At 38.1% G+C, this 12,104-nt stretch overlaps 2 protein-coding genes across 3 annotated transcripts; both read right to left on the minus strand.

Moving 5' to 3' along the window:
- Window positions 1-133: 133 nt before the first annotated feature.
- LOC120553115 (beta-2-microglobulin-like) lies at window positions 134-5,936 on the minus strand. Its single transcript, XM_039791199.1, has 4 exons — window positions 5,706-5,936; window positions 2,365-2,637; window positions 985-1,022; window positions 134-897 (listed from the first exon to the last, which is right to left on the minus strand). Exons 1-3 carry the CDS (start codon window positions 5,770-5,772, stop codon window positions 1,009-1,011), a joined length of 354 nt encoding a protein of 117 aa, XP_039647133.1. The 5' UTR covers window positions 5,773-5,936; the 3' UTR covers window positions 134-897; window positions 985-1,008.
- Window positions 5,937-7,949: 2,013 nt separating this feature from the next.
- Window positions 7,950-11,144, minus strand: LOC120553116 (beta-2-microglobulin-like). 2 transcript variants are annotated; one of them, XM_039791201.1, is made up of 4 exons: window positions 10,980-11,144; window positions 9,297-9,569; window positions 8,544-8,577; window positions 7,950-8,430 (listed from the first exon to the last, which is right to left on the minus strand). In XM_039791201.1, exons 1-3 carry the CDS (start codon window positions 11,041-11,043, stop codon window positions 8,564-8,566), a joined length of 351 nt encoding a protein of 116 aa, XP_039647135.1. In that variant the 5' UTR covers window positions 11,044-11,144; the 3' UTR covers window positions 7,950-8,430; window positions 8,544-8,563. The 2 variants fall into 2 exon arrangements, with proteins under 2 accessions (XP_039647135.1, XP_039647134.1); XM_039791200.1 differs by having other exon boundaries at window positions 7,950-8,460.
- Window positions 11,145-12,104: the final 960 nt, after the last annotated feature.

Raw genomic sequence — 12,104 nt, forward strand, 5'->3', positions numbered from 1 at the left:
TGAAAAATACTCTTTGGACTCTTCAGTGCTGCTAATATTTCACTGCAAAAGCCCCTTTCCTTCCACAACGCTAAAGTTTTGAAACTCTAGTGTGAAATGTAATATATATATATGAACAATAATCTGAACAGGGAAGCGTGATAAACACCTTTATTACCCAACCATATTGTATAGGATACATTCTGACATTCTGAGCCTAACATGTCAATATTCATCAACTGAGATCTACATAAATAAGTGCTCAGGTTTGGGAGTCCTTCTGCATAATGAACTGGAAAATAATAAGCTTAATATTTCAGAAGATAAAATGGTGCACAAGATAATTAAAAAAGCAATTTCATGTATATTCAAATGATTAAGAAGAGTTATGATTAAAATATTTTAGCCATTACAGATTAAGCATTAAAAACACAGAATGCAAACACTTACATGTCCAATCACTAAAGGCTTCCTTAAAGCTCCATTAAGCAGTACAATGGTAAAGTTGGTTGTGGGCTCAAAGCTGACTGGATGCCAACATCAATCATTCAATTTAACTAAAAACTGATTTCATATTTTGTTCATGCACATTATTTTGGAGAGATAAACCGAATGGACAGGTATGTATTGTATTTATCTTTGTGATCACTTACCCTCCACCTTATTTATTATTATTATTATTATTATTATTATTTATTGATCTGTTCCTGTGTGGCTACACACTAACAGGCACATCTAGTGGTTCAACTACTACTTAATGGAGCTTTATTGCCATTTGCTATTTCTGGTATAAAAACATACAGAGAAGTTGAAGTGCAATTGTTTCTGACATTTTCATGATGCTCAAACTTTCACGATAAAACCCCAAGGTTACAGATAGTCAATTAATCTTCTTCATCTTCCTGATACTGAGCACACCTGTGGTCATCAAACAAAAGGGTTAGAAACAGTGTCACTTGTTTACCGAATTTAAAAATGACATTTAGAATGAATATGGGTACACACCTGGAGCAAGGCCGAGCGTAGAGCTTACATATCTGACTCTGTAGAGAGAAACAAAAACATGTTAAAAACAATATCCGCGGACTCCTGCGTTTGCAGATTTCGCGTGGTCTTGCTTATCTGGGGCACGTCCAATCTCTAAACGGCACGCGCCGTTTTCCTACGGCGTCCGTGTGGAGCGACATGTTTCCTCGGAACGGTGTGAAAAAAGTATCCCTCTTAGAAACTGTTGTTTACACTGTAAAAAATTGCAATTACTTGTATTAGTTTTTTGTACACTTATTTTATATGAAACTTTGGAACTCTAATACTGAAAGCGTACTGGTGATTTTGTATCTTGACAGTTTACATTTGGTTTTTATATAAGCCATTACAGGCTCTACCACATCCTCACATGTATTTTATATTTCTTCAATGTGATTTGTATTTGTGTGTGAAACAAATACACATCAACTATAGTATATTAATGTAGTTTCATAGTGCAATTTAGAGAATGTTGTATAGAAGTGGTTCTCAAATGGGGGTCCGTGTCCCCCCAGGGGGTACGTGTCCCCCTAGGGGTACTCTGGAGGACTGCAGGGGGTACATGTCCCCCTAGGGGTACTTTGGAGGACTGCAGGGGGTACGTGACATTTTTTGCTAAATGTTTTTCAGTTCCAAGGCATTAGTTACTTCTGCTGTCTTTTTTTTCTCCTAGTTTGTCGCTTTTTTCAAAGTTTTTGTCTCTGTTTCTGAAGTTTGTCACCTTTTTCTGAAGGTCTTGTCGTTTGTTTTGACCTATTCTTGCCTTTCTTCCTTACTTTGTTCTGCTTTCTTTTTTTCTTGTAAGTTTTTGTCACTTTTTTCAGTCTGTCACTTATTTGAATTTTTTGTCACTTTTGTCACCCTAGTGTCGCCTTCCTTCTTTCTACTTTTTTTTTTTCGAAGTTATTATTACTATTTTCGACCTATTCTTGCCTTACTTCCTTTCTACCTTCTTTTCCAAGGTTTGTCGTTTTTTATTTTAATTTTTTTACAGTTTTTGTGTCCTTTTCTCATCATCATTTAAATATGTTCCAGGTCCAAGTAAATAGATTAGTAAATCTATCGCTGACATCGCTGTATTCTTCCTCTTTATAGAGACTTTGTTTTTTCTACCAAAAATAGTTCGCGCTGGTCAGGGGGTACATGGCTTAAAAACACTGTTCAAAGGGGGGGAACATTGTTGAAAAAAGCTGGAGAACCACTGGTGTAGAGTGTAGTGTTATGTGTAAATCCTTTCTCGTCTTTTTTTTCTTATTCTAAATGAGTATACTCTGACTGTAAACCTAATACTGTAATTAATGGGGGTAGACAGTAGACAGAGAAAGAAAAACAAAACAAAACAGAGAGACAGACACATACCCCAGACGTATGTTTGGGTCTTTCCCATGTGAGTCACTTTGCAGGCAAAATTGTCTTCGCTCTTTGGGGTAAAGGGCACATGTTTGGTTAGGTGGTAGTGCCAGTTCTCCTCGAAGGCCAGGTCGGTCTGCTGGGATCCTGGCAGTTCCTGTTGGTTCTTGAGCAGTTGGATGGTGATCTCTGGTGGGTGGAAGCCGCTCACGTGACAGATGAGGGTGTTGACTTTATCAAAGTGTCCCGGTTCCCGGCTGTAAACCTGGACCTTGGGCGGCGCTACCAAGAAACAGAAGAACTTTCACACATGTGCAGAAAGTATTTGATGCAGTGGTGTTGTCTAATGTACTGTAGTCGATATACTGTACTGTGTGTATATATATATATATATATGGGGTGGGGGACCAATTTACAGTGGAAATACCTATATTTTGTGTAGAAGAAAACCACAGATGACAATTCAAAATATATCAAATATAATGGAAAGTATGTTGTTGTGTGTCATTGGGCATTTTTAAGTGGCTGGAGCTTTCTTAGTGGGTATACTGCGTGTATACCTGCGTATCACGTAGACTACACCACTGGTTTGATGTGAATATGAATGAGCTGGCGGACTAATGTAGATTTCACTCCCTTACTTGCTCTACTCAATACATTATAGATTCTGCCCCCTTTTCATCCTACTATTAAACTACCAGACTGATCTCATAAAGTGGTGTATGTATGACACGCCAATTCGTATGCCATTTTGGCATGTTATGAAGACGCATAATCGTTTTATAGCGTGTTTATCAACGCCGTTTGGCCTCCATTGACCTACATGACATGTAAATTACGGATAGGGAGTAGTACCTTACATCCACTGTATACAGCGTAGACATACACGCGGAAAGCTCAAAATGCGTACAGATAACACGCCATTTGGCTTTAGGAAAGTGGCGTGTATGTTTACGCAAAGTCACGATGCCATGTTGAAACTACAATGATATGCTGTAGTATTATGCACTGTTGTAATGTAACGTTACTGTACTTGAGTCTAATTTTCACGTATCTGTACTTTACTTTGTTATTCATATTTCTGGATACTTTTACTCCACTACATATCCTAAATCAAATGTTTACTTTTACTCCACTACATTTCCCCTAAGCATCTTAGTTACGCGTTACTTGCTAAGAAATGTTTTCGTACGTTGGAGTGAAAGAATCTTCCTCACAAAAATAAAATCTAATTCTTGACTTGATGTTTAAGAAGGTGTGGAAGGTACGGACCTTTTTTCACAGCAGACATGTTGACTTGTCATAGCAGGAAAAGCACAGCTGAAACTGATAACCTTAACGATAGCTCCGTTCCATCAAGTGTTCCAGGAAGCTATTACAGTGAGTCAGCATGCACAATACCAGGACCTCTGTCAGTACCCGATCCGTTCCACCGGCACGATCCGTTCTGCGCATGTGCAAGATGACATGTATGCCATGACGTATGCGCAGATGATAATACCGTTTTACGACCTGCCCAATCTGTTCCACACTAGCCTCCACCGGGATAGCTAACAGCTAATTCGGCTAACCGCTAGCCGACAGCCTTCAGTCTAAAATAAGGCATTCGCAGAACGGATCGTGCAGGCAGAACGGACAGCTAGATTCAGTCTAAAATAACGTTAAGTCAAACATAATGGGAAAAGCAGGCTACAACTAAATTAAGACTTTACAGTAATAACAATAAAGACAAGTATTGAGTGATTGTATTTTAAATGAAAGTAGAACTGACGTAACAGCTGTTATATATGTTAACGTTTATTTTCAAGTTTTATTTTGAGGGTCTTTTAAAGTTTACATGCTGTCTCAGCTAGCGGTTAGCCGAATTAGCTGTTAGCTAAACTAACATTAGCTTAACTGTGGAGGCTAACGGCAGACCGCTACAATCACCTAGCGGTTAGCCAAATTAACCGTTAGCTAAACTAACGTTAGCTTTCCGGTGGAGGCTAACGGCAGACCGCTATAATCACCTAGTGGTCCACCGAATTAGCTATTAGCTAAACTAACGTTAGCTGGAGGCTAACGTGGGAACAGATTGGGTAGTGTCGTAAATCCTCGTACCACAGCGCATGCGTGAACATCTTGCGCAGAACGGATTGTGCAGGTGGAACGGATCGGGTACTGACAGCCTCTCCTAAGTGGAATGCAGCCATCAGTAATGGTTTAATACCAGGACCTCTCCTAAGTGGAATGCAGCCATCAGTAATGGTTTAATACCAGGACCTCTCCTAAGTGGAATGCAGCCATCAGTAATGGTTTAATACCAGGACCTCTCCTAAGTGGAATGCAGCCATCAGTAATGGTTTAATACCAGGACCTCTCCTAAGTGGAATGCAGCCATCAGTAATGGTTTAATACCAGGGTCTCTCCTAAGTGGAATGCAGCCATCAGTAATGGTTTAATACCAGGACCTCTCCTAAGTGGAATGCAGCCATCATTAATCGTTTAATACCAGGGCCTCTCCTAAGTGGAATGCAGCCATCAGTAATGGTTCTGAATACACCTGTGCTTTTCCTGCTATGACATGTCAACATGTCTGCCGTGAAAAAGGCCTATTGTACTTCACTATAAAGGAAGCCACAATAAAGTTCATAATCAAAGTTTTTTCTACTTTCACTTCTAATAGTTAACATGTAATATCATAAAATGACTTTTGATACTTAAGTACAGTAAATATCAGATACTTTAAAAGACTTTTACTCAATTAATATTCTAAATGGGGACTTAAGTCCCCATTTAGAATATTACTATAACTGGGAACGTTCTGACAACGTTCGGAGAACTTTCGATGTAACCAAAAACGAACGTTCAACCAACTTTCCATAATAACCAAAACACAACCAAACCAAAACACAACCAAACCTAACCTTCAGGGAACGTTCGCGCAACCAAAAACGAACGTTCCCAGAACGTTCTGGGAACCAAAAATTGTTAGCTGGGTTTAACTTCTACCAAAGTCATGTTCTGGTAAGACACTTTGACTCAAGTGTAGCTTTCTAAGTACTGTATACAAGACTGATAATATGTTATTACTACCATATAACACGACATTAGAGCGCCTCCCCTTTAAACTCATGATTCTAATACACCGCATTTCTCTAAGTTTCTACTTTACTTTTAGCGGACCTATTCATTTGGCTATTTCTTCACATGTTTGTGTTTAAGTAGGCTGTGAACTAAACGGGAACTTTCAACCTAGTTAGACCCGAGCCCTTTTGGTCCTACTTGCCATTTCAGAGAGGCTTCCGCGTAATAACACAGCGCCATTTCTAACTATATTGTCACATATAAAAGTACAGTAGATTACTTACATTCTTTGGCTGTTGAAGGACAGAGACAGAGCAGACCGACGAGAAGTGCGCAGACAAATGTCTTCATGATTTTACCTTCAGTTGGTCTCCGTAACGTTACAGAAAAGTGTCGTATCGTCAAATAAAGCTGCCCCGCGAGCCAAAACGAAAGTAAATGTGTTTTTTATTCGGGAGTTCTTTCTGTTAAACGGCGGGGACGCTGTCGGCTGTCGGTCCGGTCGAAATGACTAAAAGTGCTTCCGGGAGGTTTTCCACTTCCTCCACCAATAGAATAATCCAGATGAAGTGTTGCTAGGTAGATTTTACTACGAGATGTTGCCCTGTGTGGCGCAGTTCTTTTCTGTCAAATAAATAAACCCTCCATGTTTGTTTGAGCTGCCTACGAGTTGCTAGCTAGTCTATGGTTGCTAGTCGCCATAGTTGATATGTTTTGTGATATCTTTTATTCCTCACACACAAAGATAGACCTACTATTGATATTTTGTCATTTGAAAAGAAAAGTCAACCACAGCAGTGGGAATACTATTGAAATTGTTCAAAGTTAATTGTATTTGTCATTTTACAACACGGGTTGCACAATGGCATGTATTTGTAAATAGTAGCAATTAGCTATGCAAATATTTAAAAAGGAATAGATTAAAAAAAATTAAAATACAGTTACTTAACATAAATACCTTGGCTGTACACACAAAATATGTACAGAATGACAACATTTAAACAGTGTTTCCACTGAATATTGCTTATAGCACTGTGATAAATCACCTGATGTTATTATAACAAGCCACTTCCTTATATTAGTCATATGATAGGCATTTCTCACAGCAGACATTTTGACTTGTCATAGTAGGCCTATAGGACGAGCACACGGGATGTTTAGTTTATTCGTGATTTCTGTGAACTAGAAGAGAGTATTTTCCATTTTTTTTCACTGTATTTATTTATTTAAGAATGTTCTGGGTGGATGTCAGACAAACTTTCTAAAAAAGAAACTTAAGATGATTGTTTGATGTGTTTGAATATGAATATGTTTGATATGATGCCATATTTGAGTCCAGAACAGATTGAGATTGAATTTGTTATTTATGTTGTTGTTGTATAATTCCATATTCATAAGAAAAAAAGGGTCAGGAACCAAGCCAACTTTCCTGCTCTTTATTAATGCATTTCAGCAGTAAAGCGCAATCGTATTTGATTTTAAAAACCATCAATACCTATAAGTTAATGATTATATGATGTACATAACACAAACGCTGACATTATAACATGTAAATGATTTTTACATTTATGTCCTATCTTTTGTTCTTGTTTTTTACTGTCTATTTTTTCTTTTCTTTTTACATCTGTATAGTATGACCTTTTGTAGTAGTAGGAAAAGCACACAAATTACCCTAATGATGGCTCTGTTTTTAGTAAGAGTGTACAGTGAGCAAGCATACACAATACTAGGCAGATGAAAATCACACTTTTAGTGAAGTCACTGATCAGAGGGTCAATGTTAACCCTTCTGTTGTCCTTGGGTCAAATTTCACCCGTTTTTAAAGTCTCTGTATCAGAAATATAGGTTACTTAAAACCAAATTGCATAAAATAAAAAAAAATAAAAAATAAAAAATGAAGGATCGGATCATTACTCTCATTGAATTGTGTTTTTTTTTAATTCAACTTTATAGCATTTGAAAAGAAAGTGAAATTGTTTCAAAACCGTTTCCTGACTAAACATTGACACATACCAGCCTGGGATCCACTCCACATCCTTTGTTAGTCAAAATAATTCATAATTTGTGCTTCTTTTTTTGAACTCAGAAAGTAGGTGTAAGTTCATATTAAAGAGGTTTATTGACCATAAATTCCAGAAATAAGTGTAACACTAGTGGTAATAGGTTGGAATGAAGTGGGCTAAGGAGATGTAACAGAATGGGGTGATCATTTATACTTTACAGACAGTATATATACTGTGTCATTTACAGTATATATACACATAGGGACAGCTGTCCTTATATGGAATAGTAGTTTTCTGTGTGATCAGCATTCCACTGCCTGCCCTAAATGCATGTGTCTCAGGTTGAACCCTGACCTGAAAGGAAACATTCTAGATGACTTTTTTTTTGCCCACCTGAAATGGATCCATACATGTTACCATGTTCATCTTCATAAAGCCACAAAGACAACATGTCGATCAATATCCCTATGATACAAGTATACATTGTAGAGGTTTGTGTTTAAAAAAAAAAACGAAGACATCAAGGCATTTTTATGAGGCATTTTATTTAATAGAGGGCACTGACAAATCGCCCTACCTTAAATCACAAATCAAAATAGTTTAACACAACTTTTACTTGGTCCGGAAAGAAAACTCAATTTGTGTATTTATAACTCTGACCAATTACAATTTGATTGCCTCGTTTAGGTACAGGAAAGAGTTGTGTACAGAAAAAACTAACTTCTATCACTTTATTTTAATAGACTGTACATACATTTCATTATCAAAGGCTGGAATATAAGCAATCTAAGCAACACACCGCTACATTACAAAATGTCTAAATGTCCCCGCAGCCCATGCAGTCTCTCACATTAAATTAGTAAATGAAAATTCCCCCTGAATATCATATTGATTTTTGTTGTTTTGTGAAAAGAAAAGCGAGGATGTCCGGAGAAACTGTGATCCTGTTAATTGGAGATGTGAAGAATTATTTGCCGGATGGGGGCCCAAAACATCCGGCGTCGATCTGGACAGAGAAAAACAAGGTGGCAGCACCCTGCAGCAGACACCGACAAATCAACGTCTGACAATACAACGTGACACTCACTTCACTGGAGGGTAAAAAGGACGAGAACTCACCAGTCTGGGCCTGCTGACGGTTACATGTTTGGCTCTATCAAAAAAAGAAAAAAGCATACATTAGTTATTGTTTTTTAAATCAATCTCAGAAAAGCTGGTGAAATAAAATAATGCAATTGTCTTTAACCTGTAGATCGTGAACTTTTTTTGGCTCTTTTCCCAACTTTTTTTGACGCTTTCTGAAACGTTTGTGTCACTTTTTTCCGACGCTTTTTTAATTACATCGTTAATAAACATAATTTAAATGACATAATACCTTTTTTGTTTAAAAAACAAAACAGAAATTGTGGATTATTTTGACTGATCGTTAAGATCAGAGGATGATCACAGTTTATTTCAAATGCTATAAAATTGAAAAATAAATTAAAAAAAACACCCACAATTCAATGAAAGTAGTCATTAATTCTACCTGCCAAGAATGTTACATGGCTTCCATACAACGTACATCCACCCATTCATGTTATTTTGGGGCAATTTGGTTCAAAGAAACCCATAATTCTGATATAAAATGGGTCAAATTTGACCCGAGGACAACACAAGGTTTCAATTTAGAGAACGTTTTGTCAGCCTTGGCAAAAGTATGTGGTCTCTGAATGTTTTCAAGTTTACTGCTATCATTTATTTCTTCCTATTGTCTCTTTTCATTGCCTTGACTTTTCTGGCTGCATCGCATGCTGATACAGTTTGAATTTCTCTGTCCACTCCTCGGTTATGAGAATATTACAACACACGTTTGGGCTGATCCTTACTCACCCCAGGCATAGTCTTTCACGGTGCTTCCATGAGTGACTTTGCAGGTGTACTTCTCTCCGTCCATGGGTGTGAAGGGCACACTCTTTGTCAGATGGAAGTGCCAGTCCTGTTTGAAGGCCAGGTCGGTCTGCTTGGCGTTGGGGAGCTCCACCCCATCCTTCATGACCTGGATGGTGATGTCAGGGGGGTGGAAGCCAGTCACGTGGCAGATCAGGGTGTTGTCTTTCCCGAACTCTCCTGGATTGTGGCTGTACACCTGAACCTTGGGGGGAGCTAGAGGCAACACGGAGAAGGGAATGACGCCAAACCACCATTACACAAGGGACTGAGTCGAGCACATTAAAAACTGAAAGCACTTTTAAAACAATGTAGTTTGCCGGTGATACAGACACACACAAAGACATCTACATTGAAAAAATAATTGTACTAATTGCTTTCCTATTATAAAGCACCTGTGGTGATTTTAGACCATTTTTATGGGGGCTTGAGACCCCCTAAATTTAATCTCAGCCCCCCCTAAAAATTATAATAACTAATTTCTTTTTTTTTAAATTAATTTTAGTGGTTCAAGTGAGAGTTTGCAAACTTGTCTGTTAATGCTAGAGGGCAAACTATTACAGGTTCAAAGGGCTTGATTTAATATCCTGTGTCGCTGTTGCTAATGCTATGCACCTGCAACCCAGTCAAGGAAAGTTTTATTATTTATTTAGTTATTGTTTACACCTCATTATCATTTCATTTGATTCTGGTAGTCCATAAAGGGACTTTCGTAGTGTTTTCACATGTTCAATATTTTGCATTTATCCTCTGTTATAATAATAAATACAATAGTCATTGTTATCCAGTGAAATTACTGATTTAGTGGGGGCTGTATCCGTGTCACATTTTCATTAGGGGGCTGAGCCCCCCTAAAGGTCTGATCCTAGAACTGCCCCTGTAAAAGCACATGTTGAAACCCCTCAAATCCCCTTCAATGTTAGCTGACTGAACAACTAAGAAAATGGAAGAAATGTTCCACAGTCATCCTCCGAACTCTTCATCAGTATCTGTGTGTGTGTGTGTGTGTGTGTGTGTGTGTGTGTGTGTGTGTGTGTGTGTGTGTGTGTGTGTGTGTGTGTGTGTGTGTGTGTGTGTGTGTGTGTGTGTGTGTGTGTGTGTGTGCCAGTGGAGGGTGCTGTGACAGCAGAGCTGGGATTACAGGAAACCGAAAGCAAATTCAAACTGTTGAGGGGAATTCCACCGTGATTAAAAACAATGGCAGACAAGTTGTACAATGCTTCTCTCCTTTAACTTTGACTCTTACATCAGCCTCTTCCAGAGCCCGAGCAGCTTATTAAAGATGTAGGCCTACACCTTGTTGCCTGTTTGGACTCTGTGTTGGCCATCAGAAACACACATACAGCCCTCATTATTCATCTGTGATGTAGTTTGATGGCAGACACCAGGATGGAGGCCATTTTACTTGAGGTAGTTTCTTCAGTAAAATGTTTAAAACAGCTATTGTACATCATTTTTTAAATCGTGTTTATTTATTTTATTGTAATCTATGTTACATGTACGTTTCTTGTCTACGCACCAAAACACCAAAGCAAATTCCTTGTTTGTGAAAACATAACTTGGCAATAAACCGGATTCTGATTAAGTTACGGCTTAAAAAAAAAAAAAAAAAAAAATAGTACTTACTGTGTTTGGAATCAGCTGCAAAGGAGACAGCTACCAGGGCTGCTAGACACCAAGCAAGCATCATGGTCGATTGGATCCTCTTTGATATGTTTTACAGAACGTGGGGATGACACACAGATGCGTGTTATCTGCTTTCTTCAGAGAGCTAAACTAAAGTGAAAGTAGAACGCGGAGCAGAATTATCCAGTGCCCTGAGACAGCCCCACTACACCACACCAGCCAATCATAAATTCCCATCACACTGTTACTAGGTGAAATATGTCCAAACAGGTTTGGTTCATTGTGTACAGGGAGGCTTGTGGAAACTCCCTGAAGACCCACGTTCACCACTGTCACATGCCCCGAAAAACTGCATCTAAGAACAGATCAACATGACAGCCAGACCCCTGTGACACGAAGGATGTATTTTATATAGAGAAGAAGAGATATCATTTTCATACCCCCCTGCTTTGTTTGTTCCTCTATTTTCCTTAATATCTTCAAGTCTTACAATCCTTGCCTGTCCCCCGTTGCTTCCTGTAATCTAATTTCGTTGTATATTAACTGTGCTTTTTTTTGTGGTCATAAGCAATATCTTTCCCTCAATGTTCCTCATGAGGCTATATACTATATAATACTATATAATACATGCATGTATTATATAGTATTATATAGGTGACGAGGACCCTCTTGTGAAATAAATCACAGAGACCATGGCCAGACTTACTATAAGTCAGTGATCTTCAATTGGGGGTCCGCGAACCCTGGGGGGTCCTCAGAGTCACTGCAGGGCTGTCGGCCAAATTATTGTTTAATAATATTTTGTTTTTAAAAAAAAGCATAAAGGCCATCAGAAAGTTTTTGGTTCTGGTTTTGAAAAGCTGTACACATTATTGTAGGCCCAGTTATATATATATATATATATATATATATATATATATATATATATATATATATATATATATATACAGTATGAGTACACCCCTCACATTTTAGTAAATATTTAATTATATCTTTTAATGGGACAACACTGAAGAAATTACACGTTGCTACAATGTAAAGTATTAAGTGTGCAGCTTGTATAACTGTAAATGTGCTGTCCCCTCAAAATAACTCAACACACAGCCATTAATGTCTAAACCGCTG

The sequence above is a fragment of the Perca fluviatilis genome, chromosome 23, assembly GCF_010015445.1.
Source record: "Perca fluviatilis chromosome 23, GENO_Pfluv_1.0, whole genome shotgun sequence".
Taxonomy (NCBI): domain Eukaryota; kingdom Metazoa; phylum Chordata; class Actinopteri; order Perciformes; family Percidae; genus Perca; species Perca fluviatilis.

Excerpts from the sequence above, each read along its gene's own strand:
- LOC120553116 (XM_039791201.1), bottom strand. The coding sequence starts at position 11,043 with ATGATGCTTGCTTGGTGTCTAGCAGCCCTGGTAGCTGTCTCCTTTGCA. Across the intron at positions 9,570-10,979 it reads TGCAGCTGATTCCAAACACA|CTCCCCCCAAGGTTCAGGTG; the intron begins GTAAGTACTATT and ends TGTTGCCTCTAG.
- LOC120553115 (XM_039791199.1), bottom strand. The coding sequence starts at position 5,772 with ATGAAGACATTTGTCTGCGCACTTCTCGTCGGTCTGCTCTGTCTCTGT. Across the intron at positions 2,638-5,705 it reads TCCTTCAACAGCCAAAGAAT|CGCCGCCCAAGGTCCAGGTT; the intron begins GTAAGTAATCTA and ends GTTTCTTGGTAG.